The sequence below is a fragment of the Panthera pardus genome, unplaced genomic scaffold (assembly GCF_024362965.1).
Source record: "Panthera pardus isolate Hobbes unplaced genomic scaffold, ASM2436296v1 HiC_scaffold_12, whole genome shotgun sequence".
Taxonomy (NCBI): Eukaryota; Metazoa; Chordata; class Mammalia; order Carnivora; family Felidae; genus Panthera; species Panthera pardus.
This window is the reverse complement of record NW_026526677.1, coordinates 44,774,312-44,797,503: the sequence shown is the minus strand read 5'-3', so window position 1 is coordinate 44,797,503 and position 23,192 is coordinate 44,774,312. Positions and strand designations below refer to the sequence as shown.

Here is a 23,192-nt window from a genome sequence, read left to right as displayed (position 1 = left end):
ATATCTTTATTAATGAAATATTTTAGAGCCAACATGAATAAATTCATATTGACATTTCACTAAATTATTTGGGAAACAAAATGCGCAGGACATTTCTTTAGTTCTAAGAAACGTAGTTATTTTATCAACAAGAAACTCAGAGGTGAGAGAACTTACCAGTTTTTCCTTTTGACCTTCCTCCACAAAACAAATCATACCCAAGCTTTCAAATGTATGAAGAGAGCAATCATCAACTACACTTCTAAAAGAGAATCAGGCCAGAGCGCCTGGGAGGCTCAGTCGTTAAGCATCTATCTGAGTTTGACTCAGGTCATGAGCTCACAGTTCGTGAGTTCGAGCCCCGTGTAGGGAGACCACGAGCCCCGCTTCTCTCCCCCCCTCACTTGCGCCCTCTCTCTCTCAAAAGTAAACAAATAAATACATAAAGGAGAATCAGTCCATTTTTAGAGACAGCAGGAAGAGCAAAATCATTTTCATGTTTTTCCCCTTCAGTTAGGACTAACACTCTACTTTAGAACAGGAAAACCCTGTCTCTGCAAACTCCTTAAGGCCATGCACATAAACCCTAGAGAAATATTTGTTGAATGAATGAATCACTATCGTAATAAATCCTATTTTTGGACGTTCACTCTTTTAACACTACAGTGCCCAGGGATGAAATGGCATCTGTTCAGGTAGGTGCCCTTAGAAGCAAACCCCTTGTTCCACGGCAGTATTCCTGTGCCTAACCAATGGGACTCTCACCCAGTCTCCCAGGACAAGCTTCCCTGCTGTGGTCATCACAAAAGAGCCAGACTCAGCCAGGCCATGGAACAGCTAAGGCAAAAGAAATATTTCCTGAGGAAGGCAGTCAGTGTACAGTAAAGACAACCGAAATACAGATATTTTATTGATTCTTTCAGTCCCCACTTTTGAGGCTATTCAAAAGTCACTGTAGATCAGACTTGCAGAAAAATTAAGTTTTACATTTCAAACTCCTTCAGGGACACATACATCAGATACACATTGAGTCACATGTACTGATTTGGCAACAATACCTCTACAGAGTTTATCATGTGCCAGGCACTAAGTATTTTGCTTACATTAGTTCACTGAAACCTCACAAGAAGTCCATGAGGTAGTAAGTACTTATTATTTGTCTCCATCTTACAGGTGAGGAAAAGGAGACGTAAGAGGTTCAGTAACTTGCTCAAAGCCACAGGCAGTAAGTGGTAGAGACTGATTCCAAGCAGTCTGGCTCGATTATGTGCCCAAAACCACTACATTACACTGAGAGCTACCTTCGGAAAACAAAATAAATGTATTGCTTCTATTTTGTCTGTATTTATGGAGAAAAGTGTCCAGACCTCAAATCTTCCCCACACATCTCAGTCAACCTTGACACTGGTAATAAGCTGGCCAGCAGATAAAGGAGTGTTTCCTAGGTATGTATCACCGGCATTGCAATAAACACAGATATAAAACTATCCAGACTCCCTTCCACCTTCTGAGAGCACGATAACTACAAGTTCACCATACATAATGATTTCTCCTTCCCCTTTAAAGTGTTATCAAAATATCTCATACCCAATACTAAACCGACAAAAGGTCATGATGCTACCCAAGACTTATGGTAGAAAAATACAAATAAGTTTTATTTTTCCAAGTGCAAAATGGTTACGCAACCAAAACAATAGAAGCTTGCAGGATAAACTAGCAAAAACAGATGCAAGAGAATCCAACATGATGAGATAAAGGAAGTTAGTTCCATTCAACCCATACTGAGTCTAAGATCTCTTACCTTAAGGCACTCACAGTAAGCAAGCTGTCAGCCCAAAAGAGGAAAAGAAAGAGCTTACTAGAGAAATGATAATAAGATTATAAAATTCTAGACAACTCAACTGTAATCATTTACATACATACAACAAACTAATCACTTTACAAATGTTTAAACAACAAGAAGTGCTAGGGGCAGGGGTAGTCACAGTGTGAAAAGAATATAAAGATGAGTTAAGTAAAGGTCTTCCTGCATAATTGATTTATTTAGTTGTAGCACACTGTCTACTCACTCCATCCCACAAAAAAGCCACATTCATTTGAGGTCATTTTTACCTCTTGCTATTTCCTCTGCAGTGAGTCTGCAAAGTTATGAGGCACGGTAGTGATCCTACTCATTGAACAGAAAGCAATTGAGTGAAACATACAAGCAACCAGACCTCTGGCACCCTGTGAAACCACAAGAGAGCAAGATCTTTTTTTTTCCCCATGTTCTAACACATTTTTTAAAGTCTTTTTCTTAAGCAGCAGCATACCTTGAATGATTGCATGCTTGTCTAAAGTCACATGCTCTCTACCTAAAGTCAAGTCAACTGACACTGAAACTGGGAGATTAAGTCAAAAAAAATTTTTAAGTCAAAAATTTTAAAAGAGCTTCATTAAGCAACACTCATTTACTTGTTCATTTCCCTAATTTCAATCTATAAACAAAAGCTATGGAAAATTTTTCCTGTAGAAACTCATTCATACTTAGTCTTCAAAGTGAAACCAGGTTGGCCCAGAGATTTGCCTTAATCAATTTTTTAGTGCTTTCAGGAAAACTTATGTAAAAAGCAGAGGAAAGGAATTTTTCTGAAAAGCACTAAATATACTGTGTTTGTATAAAACTGCATGGATTGACAAAAATAAAAATACTAAATAATTTAAATTTATTTCAAGATTTATTTTTCAAGATCCTAAAAGCAATTATGAAAAGAAACAGGATATAAGATATGGGAAAACCTTGAAAATACGAGTTAATCTTCTTAGTAACTTAAGCAACATAATGATAAAAGATAAACTGTAAAGAACTAAAAACAGGTCAATACTTTTAAACCTTTGGGGACTGTCCATAATACCGTCTCCCCTTCTACTAGCACAGAAGAGCTAGCTAATCGGGAGCAAATTTTACATTTTCTCAATACATTTCTCTTAGTGGAAAGGTGGTGGAATGGAGCAGGGAACTCCGTAAGGATGGCACTGAAGTCCCTTATTCTTTATACTTACTCTCTGAAGAATGATCAAAAAGTACCAAAATATCTAAAGTCCCGGCGGAAGGTAGGGGTTAAACCTGAATGTGTTTGCTACTTCTGCCATATCCTGTGATCTGCTGGTGCACCTTTGTTTCATCACTCCGGAGTGAGTGGGAGTAGGGAGCAGGAGTAGGGAGCAGGGAGTGGTCAACTTGCTAAGACCACTTTAGCCCACCTATTCCTACTTCAGCCTGGTGGGAGGAGATCCTTGTTACTGAACAAAATCTCAGAAATAGATCCTTTCCCTCCCACCCACCCCCAACTTGTTTCTGGCCCAAAGTCTAGTCTCTAATTCAAATTCCGACTCATTCCTGAAGTTCTTCCTTTCCTATGTTTTCTTATCAGTAAGACCTCCCTACTCTCATTTGAGCTAACCCCTGTCTTGGGACAGAATAATTAGAATGCCTGAATTGGGGCACCAGGCTCAGGCAGTTGGGCATCGCGCATACTAATTTCAGCCCAGGTCATGATCCCAGGGTGGTGGGGTTCAGCCCCACATTGGGCTCTGTGCTGAGCATGGAGCCTGCTTGGGGTTCGTTCTCTCTCTCTCTCTCTCTCTCTCTCTCTCTCTCCAACCCCCCCCCCCCACGCTCAACACTCGGAAGGAAGGGAGGGAGGGGAATCCTGAAGAGTCCTAGGACCGTAAGAAGGAAAAATTAAGAAAGAAAAGAACCTTGCTACACGTATACAAAAATCAGGTCCAGAAGTGGTAAAAGCCAGTTCCGCCAAACTTTCAGGGAGCAGGTAATTCCAGTAGTACACAGATTCAGAGAAAACGAAAGGAGGAAATATTCCTCAATTCATGAGGCCTGTAAAATCTAGATACCAAATCAGACAAGGACATTAGGTAAAATGAAAATTACAGGTCAACTTCACTAAACCATAAAAAAAAAAAAACCAAAAGCCCATAAATAAAATATTAGGAAACAGAATCCAACAGTATGTAAACAATATGTAAACAAGAATGCACATTATGAACGTATTCCATGAATCCAGAACAGAAAGATACATTGGCTTTTTTTTTGAAAAGTTACAAATATAATTCACCACATGAACAGATTAAAGGAAAAATAACATGATCATAACAGATACAGGAAAAGCATGAGAAAATGTCACACCTGATCTTAAAAATACATAGCAAGTGGGACTAGAGGAAATTAGTCCCTGCAGAATATATTTTTTTAACAGTGAAACTTTAAAAATCAAGAACAAGAAATAATGTCCACTATTTATTTATATTTATTATTTATTATTCATTTCATTACATTTATTCAATACTATATTTTAAAGTCCTAACCAAAGCAATATAAAAAAACAGAATTGAAAAAAAAATTATTTGATATGTTTATTAATACAGAAAACCCCACAGAAGATACAGATTATTGCCAACAGAATTCTACAAGGTGTTTGGATACAAAAATCTATATAATGATCCTCAGAACCCCCTCCCAAAAAAAGCCATTTCTGTACACAAGCCATTACAAAACTTAAGCCAAACAGACGATGCCATTTATAATAGCAACAGTAAATATACAGTAACTGGGAGTAAATCTAATAAAATATATTCTAGACCTTTATAGAAAATTATAAAGCTTTAAATAAAGGCCAGAGCACCTGGGTGGCTCCATCAGTTAAGCATCCAACTCTTGATTTTGGTTCAGGTCATGATCTCACAATTGTGAAATCAAGCCCCCATGTCTGGCTCTGTGTTGAGCGTGCAGTGCAGCCTGCTTTGGATTCTCTCTCTGCCCCCTCACCGCCCACACACACACACACACACACACACACACACACAAACACAACACACGTGCGCACACACACACACACCCTCTCTCTCATTCTCTCTCTAAATAAAAATGTAAAAACGAAGGAAGGAAGGAAGGAAGGAAGGAAGGAAGGAAGGAAGGAAGGAAGGAAGGAAGTCAGGCAGGCAAGCAACTGGTCAGCTGGCCAAAGGCAGGGGGAGATATATCTGAAGTGAAAAGCATTCTATGTTCATGGACATAATTGTCAAATTGTCAATTTTCCTTTATATGATACAATCTAAAATAAATAAACCTATTGAGTTTACCACTGAACTTGACAGAACCACAAGATGGTTATAAAATTTATAAACAGGAAAAATACCCGAGAAATTCTTTTTTTTTTTTTTTCTAAATTTTTTTAACGCTTATTTATTTTTGAGACAGAGAGAGACAGAGCATGAACAGGGGAGGGGCAGAGAGAGAGGGAGACAAAGAATCCGAAACAGGCTCCAGGCTCTGAGCTGTCAGCACAGAGCCCAACGCGGGGCTCGAACTCATAGACCGCGAGATCATGACCTGAGCCGAAGTCAGATGCTTAACCGACCGAGCCACCCAGGCGCCCCCCAAGAAATTCTTTACAAGAGTCAGCTCCATGAGAATTTTTTGCTTTGGTCAGTGAGGTTTTGCCAGCACTTATACAGTTCCTAGCACATAGTACTGGCCACAAATATTCGTTCAATGAAATTTTTATTGAATGAACACATCAGCAAGGCTTGTCCTAACCATTTATAAAATTAAGAAAGAATGACACATGGGAATGCAAGATGGTGCAGCCACTCTGGAAAACAGTATGGAGGTTCCTCAAAAAAACTAAAAATATAACTACTCTACGACCCAGCAATTGAACTACTAGGCATTTATCCACGCGATACAGGTATGCTGTTTCAAAGGGACACATGCACCCCCATGTTTATAGCAGCACTATCAACCATAGCCAAAGTCTGGAAAGAGAGCAAATGTCCATCGATGGATGAATGGATAAAGAAGATGTGGTATGTATGTATGTATGTGTGTGTGTGTATACATATATATACATGTTTGTATATGTACAGGTATGTATATGTATGTATATATACATACACATACACACACAATGGAGTATTACTCAGCAATCAAAAAGAATGAAATCTTGCCATTTGCAACTACGTGGATGGAACTAGAGGGTATTATGCTAAGTGAAATTAGAGAAAGACAAAAATCAGATGACTTCACTCATCTGAGGACTTTAAGAGACAAAACAGATGAACCTAAGGGAAGGAAAACAAAAATAATATAAAAACAGGGAGGGGGGCAAAACAGAAGAGACTCATGAATATGGAGAACAAACTGAGGGTTACTGGAGGGGTTGTGGGAGAGGGGGTGGGCTAAATGGGTAAGTGGCATTAAGGAATCTACTCCTGAAATCATTGTTGCACTATACGCTAACTAATTTGGATGTAAATTTAAAAAAAATAAAAATTAAATTAAAAAAATAATAATACTGGGGATGTAACATACAACATAATGACTATAGCTAACACCATAGTTATGGTATATATTTAATGTTGCCAGGAGTTCTCATAAGAAAGAATAAAACTTTTCTGTAAAAAAAAAAAAAAAAAAAAAAAAAAAAAAAAAAAAAAGAAAGAAAGAATGACATGGGCATAGGAATAGGCAAAAAGACTAACAGAACATAATAGACGGCCCCAAAAAATCCATACTATATAAGATTATCTGACATATAAAGAAGCAGAAGAGCAGATCATAGGAGAAGGTGCTGGAACACTGCGTAGGGATGGGGAAGAGTGGGACGGGGAGGCAGGAATTCTAAAGGACCCATAAATCTATAAACGAAGCATGCATTATCCTTAGAACCCCTCTAGAAAAGTCTCACAAATTCCTATTTTCTACATATATTTAGATGTTATTCTATCTGAAAAAATATATAGTGCTTTACCTGGAACAGTAACGGTTAATGATGTAAGTGCTTACTATATATTAGCTATTATCACGTCTGAGCCCTCAAACTCACCTTACTGGGAAGCCTTGCTTTAACCACCTCCTAGCTTTGTAACCCTGGAGAGGTTATTTGATGAGCTTCATTTCACTCATCTACAAAATGAGCTTACACAAATACCTGACAACAGACTGGTGGAGTTTGGTTTTTGTTTTGTTTTTTTTAATCCTTTTAGGTTTTTTATTTTAGAATGCCAGTTTACAGATTTCAGAGTTTACAGTTAGTTACTAGCTTTCAGAATTGATAGTTAAGAACTTGCATTTTCAAATCCAAGAATATAGTGTGTTTTTCTATTTCTTTAGGTCTTCTTTGTGAACCACAGTAGCATTTTTAGGTTTCTTGATAAAAATGTTACACATTTTTTTGGTGTGTAAAAGAACTTTTTGCTGTCGTACAAGGGGCCTCTTCTTCCATTCTATCTTCTATTTGGTTTGTAAAATGGCAATTTTTTACACGGAATACTACTGTGCCATACAGAACGGAGTAGTGATTGGAGCAGCAGCAGCAACTGATCCCATTTTGAGGGAGGATGGAGTTTAGTATCTCAGTAGACTTTTCTCCATGTACTTACACAAATTTAAGACTTTCTGTCTGGGAATATTACAGAAAAGCATACAGCAAAACATTAACACATTAGAACCTCTACAACATAATTTGGTTTTCCTTCCTCGAACAGCACTAAACATGACCTGATTATCCCATGGCATGGAACCCAAAGATAGTATAGTAAAGGCTTCAGAAGAATATGTACAAATCTGAAGATCTCAGGGCATATACCTAATGCTTTATTTTTCACCAGATGAGAAACAGTGACAGCTTAACACTACAACCATATGTTATATAGCTTCTAAAATGCTGCTATTATATAATTTTTAGCATTTTGTATACTGAACTTTCTGTGCCAGGAAGTGTGCCATTGTTAACTATTTTACAGATGCTTAAATTTTATTTAAATTATCAAGTTTCACTGATTCTGAAATTTGTTTAGTAAGACTTTTGAAAGCTAAGCAATGATTAAAAAAAATAATAAGGGGTAAAAGTTCTATATCTTTACTCCCATTCACATAACAAAATCAGGAGTTCCAATTCAATTTAAGACATAGTTTCCAGTAAGAGTAAAATGTGTGAACTTCCTATGTTTAGCACACACTGGCTGCCCCCCAGAACTGCCCCTTCTGTACCTCATTTGTAGTTTACCACAGCTACCCTCATCTGAACTTCAGATTACAACTTGAGCCCTGAATTTCAGTTCCATACCCTCTGAGCACTCAAGCCCTTGCTTTGTTAGTATATTACTTTGAACTTCTAATTGTTATGTTGTTCCACAGAAAGCATGCGTCATTATTTCTCTTGTATTGGGGGGAGGAGAAGGGGGCCTCTCTCCCTCAGTATTTTTTTTATTTAAAAAAAAAATATTTTTTTTAACATTTATTTATTTTTGAGACAGAGAGCATGAACAGAGGAGGGTCAGAGAAAGAGGGAGACACAGAATCTGAAACTGAGCTGTCAGCACAGAGCCCGATGCGGGGCTTGAACTCACAGACCGCTAGATCATGACCTGAGCCGAAGTCGGACGCTTAACCGATTGAGCCACCCAGGCGCCCCTCTCCCTCAGTATTTTGTTCCTTCTCTTCACAGTCCTTGGCACTAAAGTGCTCAGTGGATACTACTGCCTGACATCCAGTCCTATCTAAGTACTAAGTACTTAGAAACTAAGTACTACACTATTATGGGATCCCAGGCATTTGAAAGAATACTGTAACATGCACTACCCAGATTTATGTTTAGCCTTTAGCAGTGAAGGCAAACTGCAAACATAAAATTCATTTAAAAAAAAAAAGTCTGTCCCCTACTGGGGGTGGGAGGGTGGGGACATAGAGCAACCAAGCAGTTGAAATTCATGTCATATCTTACATAATTTAAATGTTAAGCAGAGAAAGCAAACATTGCAAATCTATTAAAAGTATGATTTGGCTTTTTAGCTCAGCTGTGGCAAACTAGGCATTCATTTGTTAAAGAAAAAAAACAACTCAGATAAAGCAGAAATAGCACAAACCAATTAATACAAATTAAGTCAAAACAACAGTGGTGTTTTAAGACATACTATGCATGCATGAGTTTCATTATACAAGATGTTATAGTTAAAATACCACTAAGTGTACTCAAAATGATATGTAAAAATAAAAATAGCTGAACAAAGGGTGGTCAAACCTCAAAACAAGTGCTATAACCACCACCCAAAAATGCAAAATAGAGGAAGTGGTCTTTTTCAGAGTTTAAGAGGGAAAGAAATTCTCATTCTATCTAACTTTATTCCACTGGGGAAGGGAGTCCCACGGAGGAAAATCAGTTTCATGCTCTTCCTGTGTGTTAAAAGAACAAATACTTTGTCGTTACTAACACGAAAAAAGGCAAGCAGTATTGTGTTAGTGTCAGAAACATTTTTATCAGTACTAGCAAAACTGACTTTTAATTTGCAGAAACTGCAAAAACAGTCTGCAATAGTTTGCATGTACACACACACACACTCACTCTCTCTCTCTCTCACTCTCTCTCTCTCACTCTCTCTCTGTCTCCCTAAAAGAAGCACAGAAGGCTTACTCCAAGAGAATAACCAATTATCCTATCAACTTTCACTTGATTTCATTTGAAAGTCATCAGTTACCACTGCTACTAGAATTATGACAACATGAATTCATGCAGTAAAACCCAAACAATATAAATTCTCCCCTACTTAACCAATCTCTAAATGCTTTAGGGAAAGAGAAAATGTGCACTACCTACTTCACCTCCCAACCAGCTCTTCATAGATTTGCACACATTCTTGCCCACAGCCACAACTCATGAGGAGAAAAAACACTCATGGATGAAAAGGTGACTTACTCCCCACCCACACTACAGGTAATGAAGATAAATGCTGCTCCTTAAAAGTCACTGCAAAATAAAGACACTATAAAACACAGGTCAAACATGAGAAAGTATGGAGGGAAAAATACAAAGAGGCCAAACCAGTAATCGTGATCAAGTAGCTTTAGTAGAAAAAAAGAAGCTCAACAGGATTTCTTTTTATTTTTTTTAAGGTTCATTTATTTGGGGAGGAGGGAGTGGGAGAGGGGCGGAGAGAGAGAGAATTCTGAGCAGGCTCCACATTGTCAGTGCAGAGCCCAACACAGGGCTTGACCCCACAAACTAAGAGATGACCAGAGCCGGTATTAAGTCCTACACTTAACTGACTGAGCCACCCAGGCACCCCAGGATTTTTTTTTTTTTTTTTTACTAAGCAATATTTTAATATATATACATAAATATTTTTTTTTGGTTTCTTTCCTGAGAATGATTTTTCTTTTTATTTTTTACTTTTATTTTTTATTTTTTAAAATTTACATCCATATTAGTTAGCATATAGTGAAACAATGATTTCAGGAGTAGATTCCTTAGTGCCACTTACCCATTTAGCCCACCCCCTCTCCCACAACCCCTCCAGTAACCCTCAGTTTGTTCTCCATATTCATGAGTCTCTTCTGTTTTGCCCCCCTCCCTGTTTTTATATTATTTTTGTTTTCCTTCCCTTAGGTTCATCTGTTTTGTCTCTTAAAGTCCTCAGATGAGTGAAGTCATCTGATTTTTGTCTTTCTCTAATTTCACTTAGCATAATACCCTCCAGTTCCATCCACGTAGTTGCAAATGGCAGGATTTCATTCTTTTTGATTGCCGAGTAATACTCCATTGTATATGTATACCACATCTTCTTTATCCATTCATCCATCGATGGACATTTGCTCTCTTTCCATACTTTGGCTATGGTTGACAGTGCTGCTATAAACATGGGGGTGCATGTGTCCCTTCGAAACAGCATACCTGTATCTCTTGGATAAATACCTAGTAGTGCAATTGCTGGGTCGTAGGGTCCCAGGATTTCTTTTTAAATAAAATCTAACAATGTGGTGCTCAGAAGGCTAACAACAAAAGGGTGGGCAAAAAAATGCATCAAACTGAGTCCACAGAAGAAATCAAGTATGAAAACATCAATATTGAACATGGTAAAATTTATTTGGCAACAGCTACAGCCAGATTCTTAAATGCCATCATGAAATAATGGAATGATATTATTTAGGCAACAAAAAGTATGAATCGGTGCAAAAACTATTAGAACCACTGGAAGTTGAAAAAAATATTATGGCACATAGTCAAAAATATAGGACACAAAGCAGAGAAGATTCATGAAGATTCAATGTACATCAACCAAATTTTATCCTTTGAAGCAGAGGCAGATTTGCCACAAAATGAACGAAGATTGGGCCCTTCATTCACTCATGCCCTTCATTTACACGAATGACTTCTTTTCTCATTCTAAATAAATATCCATCCGTGTATATAATTCTGTAGCCTCTTTCTTAAAGGGGGAACGCCAAAACTACACAGGCTTTGGGCCCCTCAACATTTGAAAGATATCTTCTCTAATGTCCAAAAATTCCAGAATGCTAAAAATAGAATAACAGAGCAGAAATCAACCAAAATTTAAATTTCAAATATAAAATAATTTGAATGAGAAAAAAATTAAAATGAGATTTCTACAAATACCAAATGACTAATGCAATTTTCACAGGTGAAATCATAATTTTGAATGTTTATCAAAAGAAAAAAACAAAGCAATAAAATATAAAACTTTAAAAAAAATGATTAAAACCAAAGGAAAACAGAACATAATAAAAAATAAAAACAAAGATCTATCAATTGATAGCACTGACAATTCAAGAACTAATACTTTGGGATGGGGGTGGAGACCATTCTAGAAAATCTAAATGAGTACCACTGGGCAGGAATAGCTTAGTCATCTTGGATTCCGTGAAAAAGAGGCAGTATGTTAGCATTTGGTAGCACTCAAAAAAACATATCCAGAAAATACATATATTCAAGGGAAAGAGGCTGTAACAAAAATAAGATAAAGATACTCTTCTACACAGACCTATAATAGAATTAAAAAGCTTCATTATGGTAATATTTTCACAAAATTTAAAAAAGAAAAAAAAATTACACACAAAGCTGTTATCTCAAAAAGGAGAGAAGTGAATTAACAGAAGATAAAACAGACAAAATTCTCTAAGAACTAGGAACAAAATGAGTATCTGGAATAATGACCATAGTGATAAGCCCAGATTTTTAAAATGCACAATTTAAAACTCTTGATGCATGTGAAGATGAATATGTCATCCCATTCATCCTACAAGACAAATATGATCTTGATCACAGCCTTTATATACCCAGAAAAGGGAAATAAACACCCATACGATACAATTAAAGTAAACCAGAAACTGACCAGGTAAAATGATAGTATATAAAATTCTTCAGTGTACTAATATACCCTAATCAAGTGATGTATATCCTAGATATTTCTTACCAATTCAACATCAAGGGATACGACTAATAATGGTCTAACAATAACAAATGCCAAAGAGCATCTGATAAAATTACACTGCTAATAGTAACATTAATAAAAACCCTCATAGGATACTTAATCCAAAAAATCTGTAAAATTTTTTATATGATGTAGAGAAATAAAATCAGAAGCAAAACAAGGACATCTACTACCACGTTTATTTTGATTTTAACTATTTTGTTATTTTTAAAGTTTAAAAGTTCTGGCCAATGGAGTAAAACTATAGATATAGGATGTAAATATTAAAAGGGAAGAAATATGTATAGAGACAGATGTTATGAACTTATGGTGATCATTTCCCAGTATATGTAAACATTGAATTGTTATGCTGTACATTTGAAACTAGTATATCTCCATTATATGTCAACAAATAACATTATGTAATAATAATATAGTATATAATATATATCACATTATATATAATAGAAACAAACAACAAGGCAAGGAGAAAATATTTACAATACATATAGCTGACAAAGGACTTGTATTTCAAATTTATTTTTTTTTAAACGTTTATTCATCTTTGAGAGACAGAGCATGAGCGGGGAAGGGGCAGAGAGAGGGAAACACAGAATCTGAAGCAGTCTCCAGGCTCTGAGCTGTCAGCACAGAGCCCGACATGGGGCTCGAACTCATGAACCGAGAGATCATGGCCTGAGCCGAAGTCGGCCGCTCAACCGACTTAGCCACCCAGGCGCCCCCCCCCTTTTTTTTTAAACAAGGACTTAATTTCAAATGGAAGAAGCCTTGCAGCTCAGTTACACCAACAACCCAATTTTTTAAAAAGACAAAGAATTTTAAAAGACAAATGGGATGTACATAAAAAGATGTTCAGCGTCACCAGAGAAAAGCAAATTAACACCACAGTGAGATGCCACTACATATCCAGCAGACTGGCTAAAATATGCTGGTAAGAACCCAGAATGACTGGAATTTCCATACATCTTTGGTGGGAATAGAAACTGGTACAACCTTTTCACAAGAAACTGTGAAACGACATTCCAAAGTTAATGACTTTATGACCTTACCATATGACCTAATCATCTACAACTTGGGTTTTGTTTTGTTTTTTTTAAGTTTTATTTATATGAGGGGGTGGGGACAGCAAATGAAGGGCAGAGAGGGAGAGAGAATCCCAAGCAGGCTCCACACTGTCAGTGCTGAGCCCGATATGGGGCTCAAACTCATGAACCCATGAGATCATGACCTGAGCTGAAATCAAGAGTCAGAGGCTTAACTGACTGAGCCACCCAGGTACCCCTCCACAACTTGGTTTTAATCCAAGAGAAATGAAAATATAAATCCATATAGTAACATATAGTATATGAATGTTCAGTGCAGCTTCATTCATAGTTCCTAAGAACTGGTAACAACCCAAATGCTCCATCAAAGAGTAAATAAATTATGGTATATCCATAGTATGGAACACTACCAAGCAACAAATAGGAACAAACTACCAAAATAAGCAAGATCATGGATGAATCCCAAAAATATGCAAAGCAAAAACATACCAGACAAAAAAAGAGTATGTTCTTTATAATTACAGGATATAAAGTCCAAATCAGGCAAAATTAAATTATACTAATTAAAGTCAATATAGTGGTTACCTTTGGAGGTTACTAATTGGAAATAGACACAAGGGACTTTCTTGGGGTGATGGAGTATTCTTTATCTTGCTTGTGATCATGGCTACATAGTTTTGACACAAAAATTTGTCGAAACTCAACTAGTACACTGAATATGGTTGCATTTTATCATGTGGTTACGACTAGAGAATGAAAATGTGGGAAGTAATGGAATGGATAAGCAGGCATAGCAGGGAACTTTTATTTTACATGCCGTGTATTGCTTTCATCTTTGCATATGATATGGTAAAAAAAAATCTTATTTTTAATGAAATCTTCACTAATGTTTCACTTAGGGTTTTTTTGTTTGTTCGTTCGTTTGTTTTGAGAGTAAATGAGCAGGGGAGGAGCAGAGGAAGAGGGGAAGAGAGAGAATCACAAGCAGGCTCCAAGCCCAGCACAGAGCCCAACTGGGGGCTCGATCTCACGAACCGTGAGATCATGATCCGAGCTGAAATCAAGGGTTGGACACTTAACCGACTGAGCCACCCAGGTGCCCCTCACTTAGTTTTTCAGTTTTTAAAAAATCACACATACATTATCATTGGAGCAAAAGAGAAACCAAGACATAAATCTCTTATAAAAGACAGAAGAAAATTTGGTCACAGAAAAATAAAGACATGCAAGTCAGATTTTAAGAAAGATGTTTTCCTAAGGTTTAAGTAATAAAATAAATCTTGAGTTTAGTCTATTCTGTGTTTACCACATAATGGAGAAACTAACTGAAGTAAAAGATATACAGAGGCTTTTTGTATCAATTAGCAAATTTATTTACAACTTTATAATTATAAAATAATGACCACTGTAGAAAACGTCTAACAGTATAAAGAAAACAACTCCGGATTTGGATCTCTTTCTTCCTGTTATTTTTTCTTTTATTTTAAGGAAGAAAATCAGGACAAAACTTATACCATTTTATATTTTTTCTCTGTGTAAATGATAGCATGAAAACTTCCTGTTTCATCATGTACACTCCCAAAACCATTTTTCACAGACTGCATTGATCTGCCTTATGTCCACTGGAAGAATGAACTAGATTTTAACCATTGGCCTATTTAGGACAATTAGAGCATGTCACCATTATAAATCATATCACAATAAATCTTTGTAAAACAATCTTTATGGTTCTTATTCATTTCCTTAGTAAAAATCCCTGGAGGTATACTTCTCAAGTCAAAGGATAAGGCTAGACTATCGATAAAGTACAAGCTGTACTCTAGAAAGCTACTGGTCACCAACTGTATTCCCTTAAGAGTGCACTCAGCAGCACTGAAGTTTTTAAAATTCTTTTTCCCTATTATAGGATATATTGTAAGTGCAGTGAAGAAAATCCAGACACAGAAAAAAAAAGAAACCAAAAATAAAAATCATCCAGAAATGTTTACTCTTAAGTCCTTGTTTCCCTGTGCATATGTAATTAAACTTGTATTGTACTGTATATGGTTTTATAATCTACTTTCCTCCCCTACTTAATGAGCATCTCCTCCTTGCCAAGGTGTCTCAAAATTAATTTTAATAACACTAGCCATTACTCAATCCATCTTTATCACTGACCACATAAACCATTTCCAAAATGTTGAAAGTAACATTGTTACAAAATGTATCTAAATCTTCTACCATTCTACTAGTAAATTACTTCTACTAGTAAATTACTATATCAGGAAAATCTCCTTGAAATATAGCCACACTGGATCATAGTATATGAAATTTAAGGCTTAATTCAGCTTTTACTTTTAAGATTCCAGGAGCAGTGTAAGAGAGTATCCTTATCCCCATATCTTTACCTACAATAGGTAACCTTTCATTGATCTTTGTCAATGGGTAATTTAAAAATGGCTTATTTAGCACCCCCCTTTTTTTGCTACTCAGAGATAATTTAAAACATTTACTATATTTTGGTTCTTAATTGCTCATCATATTGCCATTTTTTTTCTTTTAGCATATAAGAACTGTTGTATCATCAGCATATTTTTTTAAAATATATTCAATTCTGGCATGCCTCTAATGTAAACTATTAAATTACTAATTTGGGTAAAAATTTCTTGAAAAACATTTATGTACGTCTAGATTATTTTCCCTATTTCTGAGACTCCCATCAAGCTTTGTCTTGTTTCTGTCCTTTCCACCCTTTCAGGAGGAAAAAAATATATATACATATCACTGTCCTCAACTTTTGATGCTTCGTTTGTGCTCTAGATTCAATCTTCCACTTTATCAAAGGTCCTTGCCATCAACAGTACCTTCCTTCTCTGGTGTATTTCCTATCATACTAGCTCTTCTTCAGCATGTAAGTAAGAATTTTTAATTTTAAAACACATGTACCCCCGGGGCACCTGGGTGGCTCAGTCAGTTCATGATTTCACAGTTCAGTTCGTGAGTTCAAGCCCTGTATTGGGCTCACAGCTATCATTGCAGAGATCCCTTGGATCCTCTGTTCCCCTCTCTCTCTGCCCCTCTCCAGCTCACACTCTCTCAAAAAGAAACATTTTTTTTTAATTTGTAACAAAATTAATAAAACACATGCACCTCAGTTTTTACCTTCCTTCTTTCTCCTCCATCGATATTTTTCTTAACCTCCCCATTCAGTGTAATCTGACTTTTATTGCTATCATCCCACTAACACTGCCTTCTGTGACTTACTCATTGCCAATATTAGGATTTTCACCCTTCGATTACTTAACCAATCTAACATATGTGACTCTGCTCAATACTCAACATTTCCTGAAGTTCTCTTCTACTGGTTTCTGCAATACCTAACACGGTTTTTGTCTCTAGCTCTCCGGTGGGTTCTCTTGGGTCATTTTGTTCCTTTTCTTCTGCCTATCCTCTTTTAAACGGCAGCCTTCCAGAATTCCATCTTGAGCCATGTTGACCTCCTCCACATGGGTAAGCCTCACCTACACAAGCTACCCTCAACAATCACGTATTATTTTAAATTCCCCAATCTACCTCTTCTCCCAGATCACTTTCCTATGCTACTTTTCAAGTTATAAATAGGGATAACACAGAGCTGCCCCTGAAACACCTCAAGAACAGGTACAGAGCTGAACTCCTTATAAAATCAAGTTGACTGGCATAATTACTAGCAATGTTAATCAAGAGGCATAAAAATAGTAATCCATTTTTAAGCTAATAACCTAAAGTCACCCATCCCATTCACACCCCCACCAGCAAAGTCCCAGTAGGGAGCCTAGCATTCCCCTCTCAAGGCTATAAAGGCCCCATTAGGATGATGTTAGAGTATGTCAAGCAGGGAGCCAGGGCTTTCGTCCCTGCCAGTCAGTAATGAACTTCTCTCCCTGAACAGTTCCGATGGAGATTATGTGGGGAAGCCTGGACTTCCACCTAGGAGTAATATGTAATGTCCCCCCACCCACCCACCCAAGGTTTCCATGGAGGCTCAATCTCTACCTGGCAGTAATGAGGCAGCACCTCCACCTTCCTTTTCCTGCCAGAGTAGTATAAAAAAAAGTCAGCTAAAATAAATGGTTTGAGTAAGATCCAAAGACTCAGAACAAAGTATAAAAATGTATAAGATTTCAATTAGAACATGCAAAAACTGTCATGATGAGCACTGGGTGTTGTACGGAAGTGATGAATCACTGAATTCTACTCCTGAAACCAATACTGCATTATGTATTAACTAGAATTTAAATAAAAATTTGGGGAAAAAAATCAAAATCCAGGAAGATCTCAAACACAATGACAAAAATAACCAAAAGAACCAACATCAAGATGACAGAGATGTTAGAATCATCTGATGAAGACATTAAGGCAGACGGTCTTGATAAAATATTGAAGAATGTTTGGAATAAATGGGGGAAAAGTCTCAGAAATCAAGTCTCAACAAATATGCTTTAAAGAACCAAATGGGAACTTAAACTGGAAAAAAAACAATAACCAGAAAAAAAGTTCAGAGAAAGGTCTAAACAGCAGAATGGAAGAAGAAATATTCAATGGACTGAAAGATAGAAAAACAGAAACTACCCAATCTGAAAAACTGAGAGATTGGGGGGAAAAAATGGGGGGGTTGAGCCTCACAGCCCCAAGGGACTATAACAAAAGATCTAATATTCACATTATTGGAATCCCGGAAAAGAGAGGACAGAGAGGGGCTGAGAAAATACTTGAAGAAATAATAGCTAAAAACTTCTCAATGTGGCAAGACAAAAACCTACAGTGAAGCAGCTGAGCAAATGCTATAAAGGAAAAAACACAAAGAAATCCATACCAAGACACATAATAATTAAACCTCTAAAAACTAAAGAAAAAGTCTTAAAAAGGCAGAGAAAACACCTTACCTACAGGGAGAAAAACAATTAGAATGTCTACAGATGGCTCATCAGAAACCATGGAGACCAGAAGTGACACAATTTTTTAGATGCTAACCAAAAAGGACTATCAACCCAGAATCCTATATCCAGAAAAAAAAGTTGCCCCCAGGAATGAAAATAAAGCAAATAAAAGTGACTATATCACCAGCAGACTTAACTCTAAAAGAATGGCGGAAGAGGTTCTCTAAACAGGAGGGAAACAAAGAAGGAATCTCGGGAAGGAAGGAAGGATGGATGAATGGATGGACATGGCAAAAATATGGATAAGTAGGACAGACTTGCCTTCTCTTCAGTTTTCTATAATACGCTTGTAAGTTGAAGAAAAATTATAATACTGTTTGATGTGTTTCAATATGTATGTAGAGGAAAGCCTGAAAATAATTATAAGCAGGAGAGAGGGAGTAAAGAGACATAAAGGGAAGTAGGTTTTTATACTTCACTCAAACTGGCAAAATGAAGGGGTGGACTGGGTGGTTTAGTCAGTTGAGCACCCAGGTCTTGGTTTTGCCTTGGGTCATGATCTCAGGGTTCTGGAGATCGAGCCCCACGTCATCAGGCTCTGCATTGAGGGCGTCATCGGGCTCTGCATTGCATTGGGATTCTCTCTTCTCTTCTCTTCTCTTCTCTTCTCTTCTCTTCTCTTCTCTTCTCTCTCTGTCTTTACCTCTCCTCCCCCTCTCCCACTCACAATCTCTCTTTCTCTCAAAATAAATAAACATTAAAAAAATAAAACTGGTAAAATGACAATACCAGTTGACTACAATAGTAGATGGAGATGGTAACAGCACTTGAGGGATTTTAGCTTTTTTGTGGGTGTTCTAGGTATAATAGGCTAAAATCCCACAGGTACTATTTTCCATCTCCATTATATTGATGAGGAAATTAAAGCTCCAAGTTGAGAAAATACACAGACAGTTGTTAAGTAGCAGATGAGACTCAATCCCATAGTTACCTGGCTCCAAATCCAGACTTCTTTTTCACTACATTAAAAAAGGGTTCTTCGAATTAAATCTTCATTCAAAAATGTGGGTGGTGGGGGCGGTAGAGAGGGTCCATTAACCTCTAACTGAAATTTAGCATTTAATTTCCTTCAATAAACCACTGTAGCAGTACCTGTGACGGTCACCAAAAAAAAAAAATCACAGATATTTCATGTAACAGTTATTGCAGGCAAATCAGGTTAGCATTTATACTCAACACCAGTTAAAAGGGAAAACTTTTGTTTTTGGTATTTCAATAACTAGACTTAAATGTAATTGGTTTCCTTTATAAACCTAGATACTTTATTTTATACACTCAAAAAACTGTATTCTGGGGGCACCTGGGTGGCTCAGTCGGTTAAGTGTCCGACTTCAGCTCAGGTCACGATCTCGCGGTCCGTGAGTTCGAGCCCCGCGTCGGGCTCTGGGCTGATGGCTCAGAGCCTGAAGCCTGCTTCCAATTCTGTGTCTCCCCCTCTCTCTGACCCTCCCCCGTTCATGCTCTGTCTCTCTCTGTCTCAAAAATAAATAAACATTAAAAAAATTAAAAAAAAAAAAAAAACAACTGTATTCTGAGGAGTTCATACGTTTCACCAGACTGCCAAAAGAGTTCTTTGCACAAAAAAGGGTGAGGAACCCCTGCGTGTAGAACATTTCCCAAATTTTATTTCAAAAATCTTAATGGACCACAGCTTCCACTTACAACTGGAATGGGCAGAACGGCTCTGTTTGAGGAGATGCCAAGGAAAGAAAACCTTTAAAGTCAAACTATGTCAAAAGCAAAACACTTTTTCAAGTTCTCAAAAAATCGATACCATAAAAGTCTAGTCCTTAGATGACATTCAGAATCTATCCAAAAAAATCACCAAGAAACCCCCAGCATACACCATGAATTCATATGTGGTAATCTCCAAAAAAAGGAGATAATTCAAACCTCTAAACTCAGGAACAAGGTCATTAATTCCACCTTCCCCATCCTTCCACCTTTTACCCACCCCAGCCCACCCACTTCCTCTTAAACTCACACTATAATCTATATAAATCTAAAGGTGCCCTTAAATCACGTTTTCAATCAATCTCTTTGTTGAGAATTAGCAACATTCCAGTATACATACTTTCACGAAGAACACAGAGTTCCTCTTCTCTCTCCCATCTTACCTCTCCAAAAAGCAAAAGTATCCAAATAAAGGCAAAACTTTTTAGATGAATAACCACCAAGTGCAATTTTTCTAATCCCATGATCATCCAAACTTGGAAATAAGATTCCTTTCATTCACAAAGTCACCAAAAGGGTAACACATTTTAAAATAAATAAATAATCCTAATAAATAGTCCCCCTAAAAAAATTATCAACTCTTGATGAAACATGCCCTCAGCCCAAAAGTTATCCACTTTAGAAATGAGCAAAAATGTCGAGAGTATAGTGCAAAACACTGGCCTAGTATATGGTACTCTAGATGTTCTTTTAATCCTTGGTCACACCTACCTAAAACCACATTATGCGAGCATTCATTTTGTGCATCTACAAATAGTATTAAGAAATTTGTGATGGGAAAAGTTAAAGGTATCACTTCTTCATACAGGAAATTTACGGCAAAATTAATCATCAGTTCCTGTAACCAAGATGAAATCAGAGGCAGTGCTTTGGAGAAAGCTACAATAACAGTATATAGTAATTTTAGAAGCAAATCAAAACACACGTATACACACACATCCACACAAAACAATTTTGCTCACAAGTTCAAATATGAACTTTTTGTTGTAATAAAAATTGTACTCAATTTTTATTTGCTGTTTGAACAGTCAGGGAAAAAAAATAAAAAGTTTCCCACCCTGAAGGAAAACCCCTAAAGAACACACTTGTGTCTTGTCAACCAAGTCGTGATACCTTGAACATCATATGAAAAGCTAAGAGTTTCCATTTGACTACATTGTTGTTCTTCATTAACCATAAAATAACTCGGAAAATGTTTTATGAAGAAAAAAATATTAAAAATATGTATGTATACCTACCTCCCAACTTAGGAAATAAAAAATTAGCAACAATTCTCGACCCTTATATGTCTCTCAAAAGTCATATTCTCCCATCTTCCTCATCCCCACCCCAAGAGGTGATCGATCCGTACTTAAATCTGTTGTTTGTCATTCTCGTGCATGATCTATCCATACAGTGAATACCTCAGCTTTCTTAAGCTGCATTTTAGAGAGGATGCCATTACAAACCTTAGTCCCTCCACTAGCTTCCAACAGTGCCCTCTTCATCAACAGCTCTAGTAGAAACCCATCAAGTCATCAAGTGTGCTTCTGAGGAAATCTCATTCACTGATCCCACCCCTATTCAGTGCTCCCTCCAGATCCATACTGGTAACAGGTAGCAGAATTTCATCCATTAAATGAGATTATATCACTCCTTTCAGTTCCCCTCTAGTAAGTGTTGGCATTTTTTTTAAATGTTTATTTATTTTTGAGAAAGAAAGCGAGAGAGAGAGCGAGCGAGAGAGAGAGAGAGCGAGCACAAGTGGGGGAGGGAGGGAGAAAGGGGGACAGAGGATCCAAAGTGGGCTCTGTGCCCCCCAACAGCAGCAAGCCCTATGCAGGGCTCCAACTCACGAATTGTGAGATCATGACCCAAGCTGAAGTCAGATGCTCAACCAACTTAGCCACCCAGGTGCCCCAGTGTTGGGGGTTGTATTCCAATATAACATTCATAGGCTGTAGTAAGACGATTATTGTATTTTAGGAGTTGGGAAACCCAATCTCAGCTTCCCTGCTTACTTGGTATAGGACCGTGGGCAAACAGCTGCTTCCCAAGCCCCCATCTCCTCTTCTACAAGATGGAAATAACAATGACCATGATCACCACCTTGCAATCATAAAGGGTTATTGCTGGTATTAAAAGGAAACCATATACACAAAAGTTCCCTGAATGCTCAAGTGCAAAACATCATAAAAGGTAAGTTCTAGTTAGTATAAAAATTCTTTTTTTTTAATTTTTTTAATGTTTTTTATTTATTTTTGAGACAGAGAGAGAGAGACAGACCATGAGCAGGGGAGGGGCAGAGAGAGAGGGAGACACAGAATTGGAAGCAGGCTCCAGGCTCTGAGCTGTCAGCACAGAGCCCGATGTGGGGCTCCAACTCACGAACTGTGAGATCATGACCTGAGCCGAAGTCGGATGCTCAACCGACTAAGCCATCCAGGCTCCCCAGTATAAAAATTCTTAAGAATTATTTTTAAAAAGTTAAGATGTGGCCAAGCAATTTTTGTAATTCATTAAATAACCTAATGCTTTTACTGCAGAATTTTAAAGTATTAACAACGCTAAAATAACAGGACTCTTCCAGTCTGTTTAAAATGAAATTGACTGCTACAACTAAATAATTTGCTCTAAACTCTACAATGAATCAAGATTCTTTTTATTCTTTTTTTGAGAGGACGAGAGAGCATGAGCTGGGGAGGGACAGAGAGAGAGAAAGAGAGAGAATCCCAAGCCAACTCCGACATGGGGCTTGAACTCACGATTCATGAGATCATAACCTAAGCCGCAATCAAGAGTGGCTGCTTAACCGACTGAGCCACCCAAGTGCCCCAAGATTCTCACTTCTTTAAAAACTATGATATAATGATTAGAAATTCTATGAAACCCTGCAAAAAAGTTATGCATAAACCATGTTTTTAAAGGTAATAAACACAACTAGACTGAATAGGGTTTTTTTCTTCTCTTCCTTTTTAAGCAATTTAGAAAACTCCACGGAATGACAGGATTTATTGATTGTGCAGGAATGAGTTCTCCACTCCATGAAAAAAGAAAACCACACTTTGTCTTCCAGGTTGGAAAGAGGAATTACCAATCCAAGTGTGAAGAATATCATGGCCCCAGTCAAAGATCAGTTCTATTATAAGCCAAAGCAGTGAGACATTTATATACTGCACAGGAAGTATGAAGACAACTTTTTAAAAATCTTAGG

The 23,192-nt window shown here is 37.2% G+C and overlaps 1 protein-coding gene across 2 annotated transcripts in view; it reads right to left on the bottom strand.

Annotated features, from left to right (window-relative positions):
• Window positions 1-23,192, bottom strand: part of RRAS2 (RAS related 2) — a 75,702-nt gene that overhangs the window by 36,002 nt on the left and 16,508 nt on the right. Inside the window, exon 1 of one of the 2 annotated variants that reach the window (XM_019456397.2) lies at window positions 745-795. The exons of the other annotated variant lie outside the window; for it this stretch is intronic. Coding sequence (XP_019311942.1) covers window positions 745-780 — 36 coding nt within the window. The 5' untranslated portion in view covers window positions 781-795. Of the gene's footprint in view, window positions 1-744; window positions 796-23,192 lie in introns of those variants that run through there. 2 annotated transcript variants of the gene reach the window in all.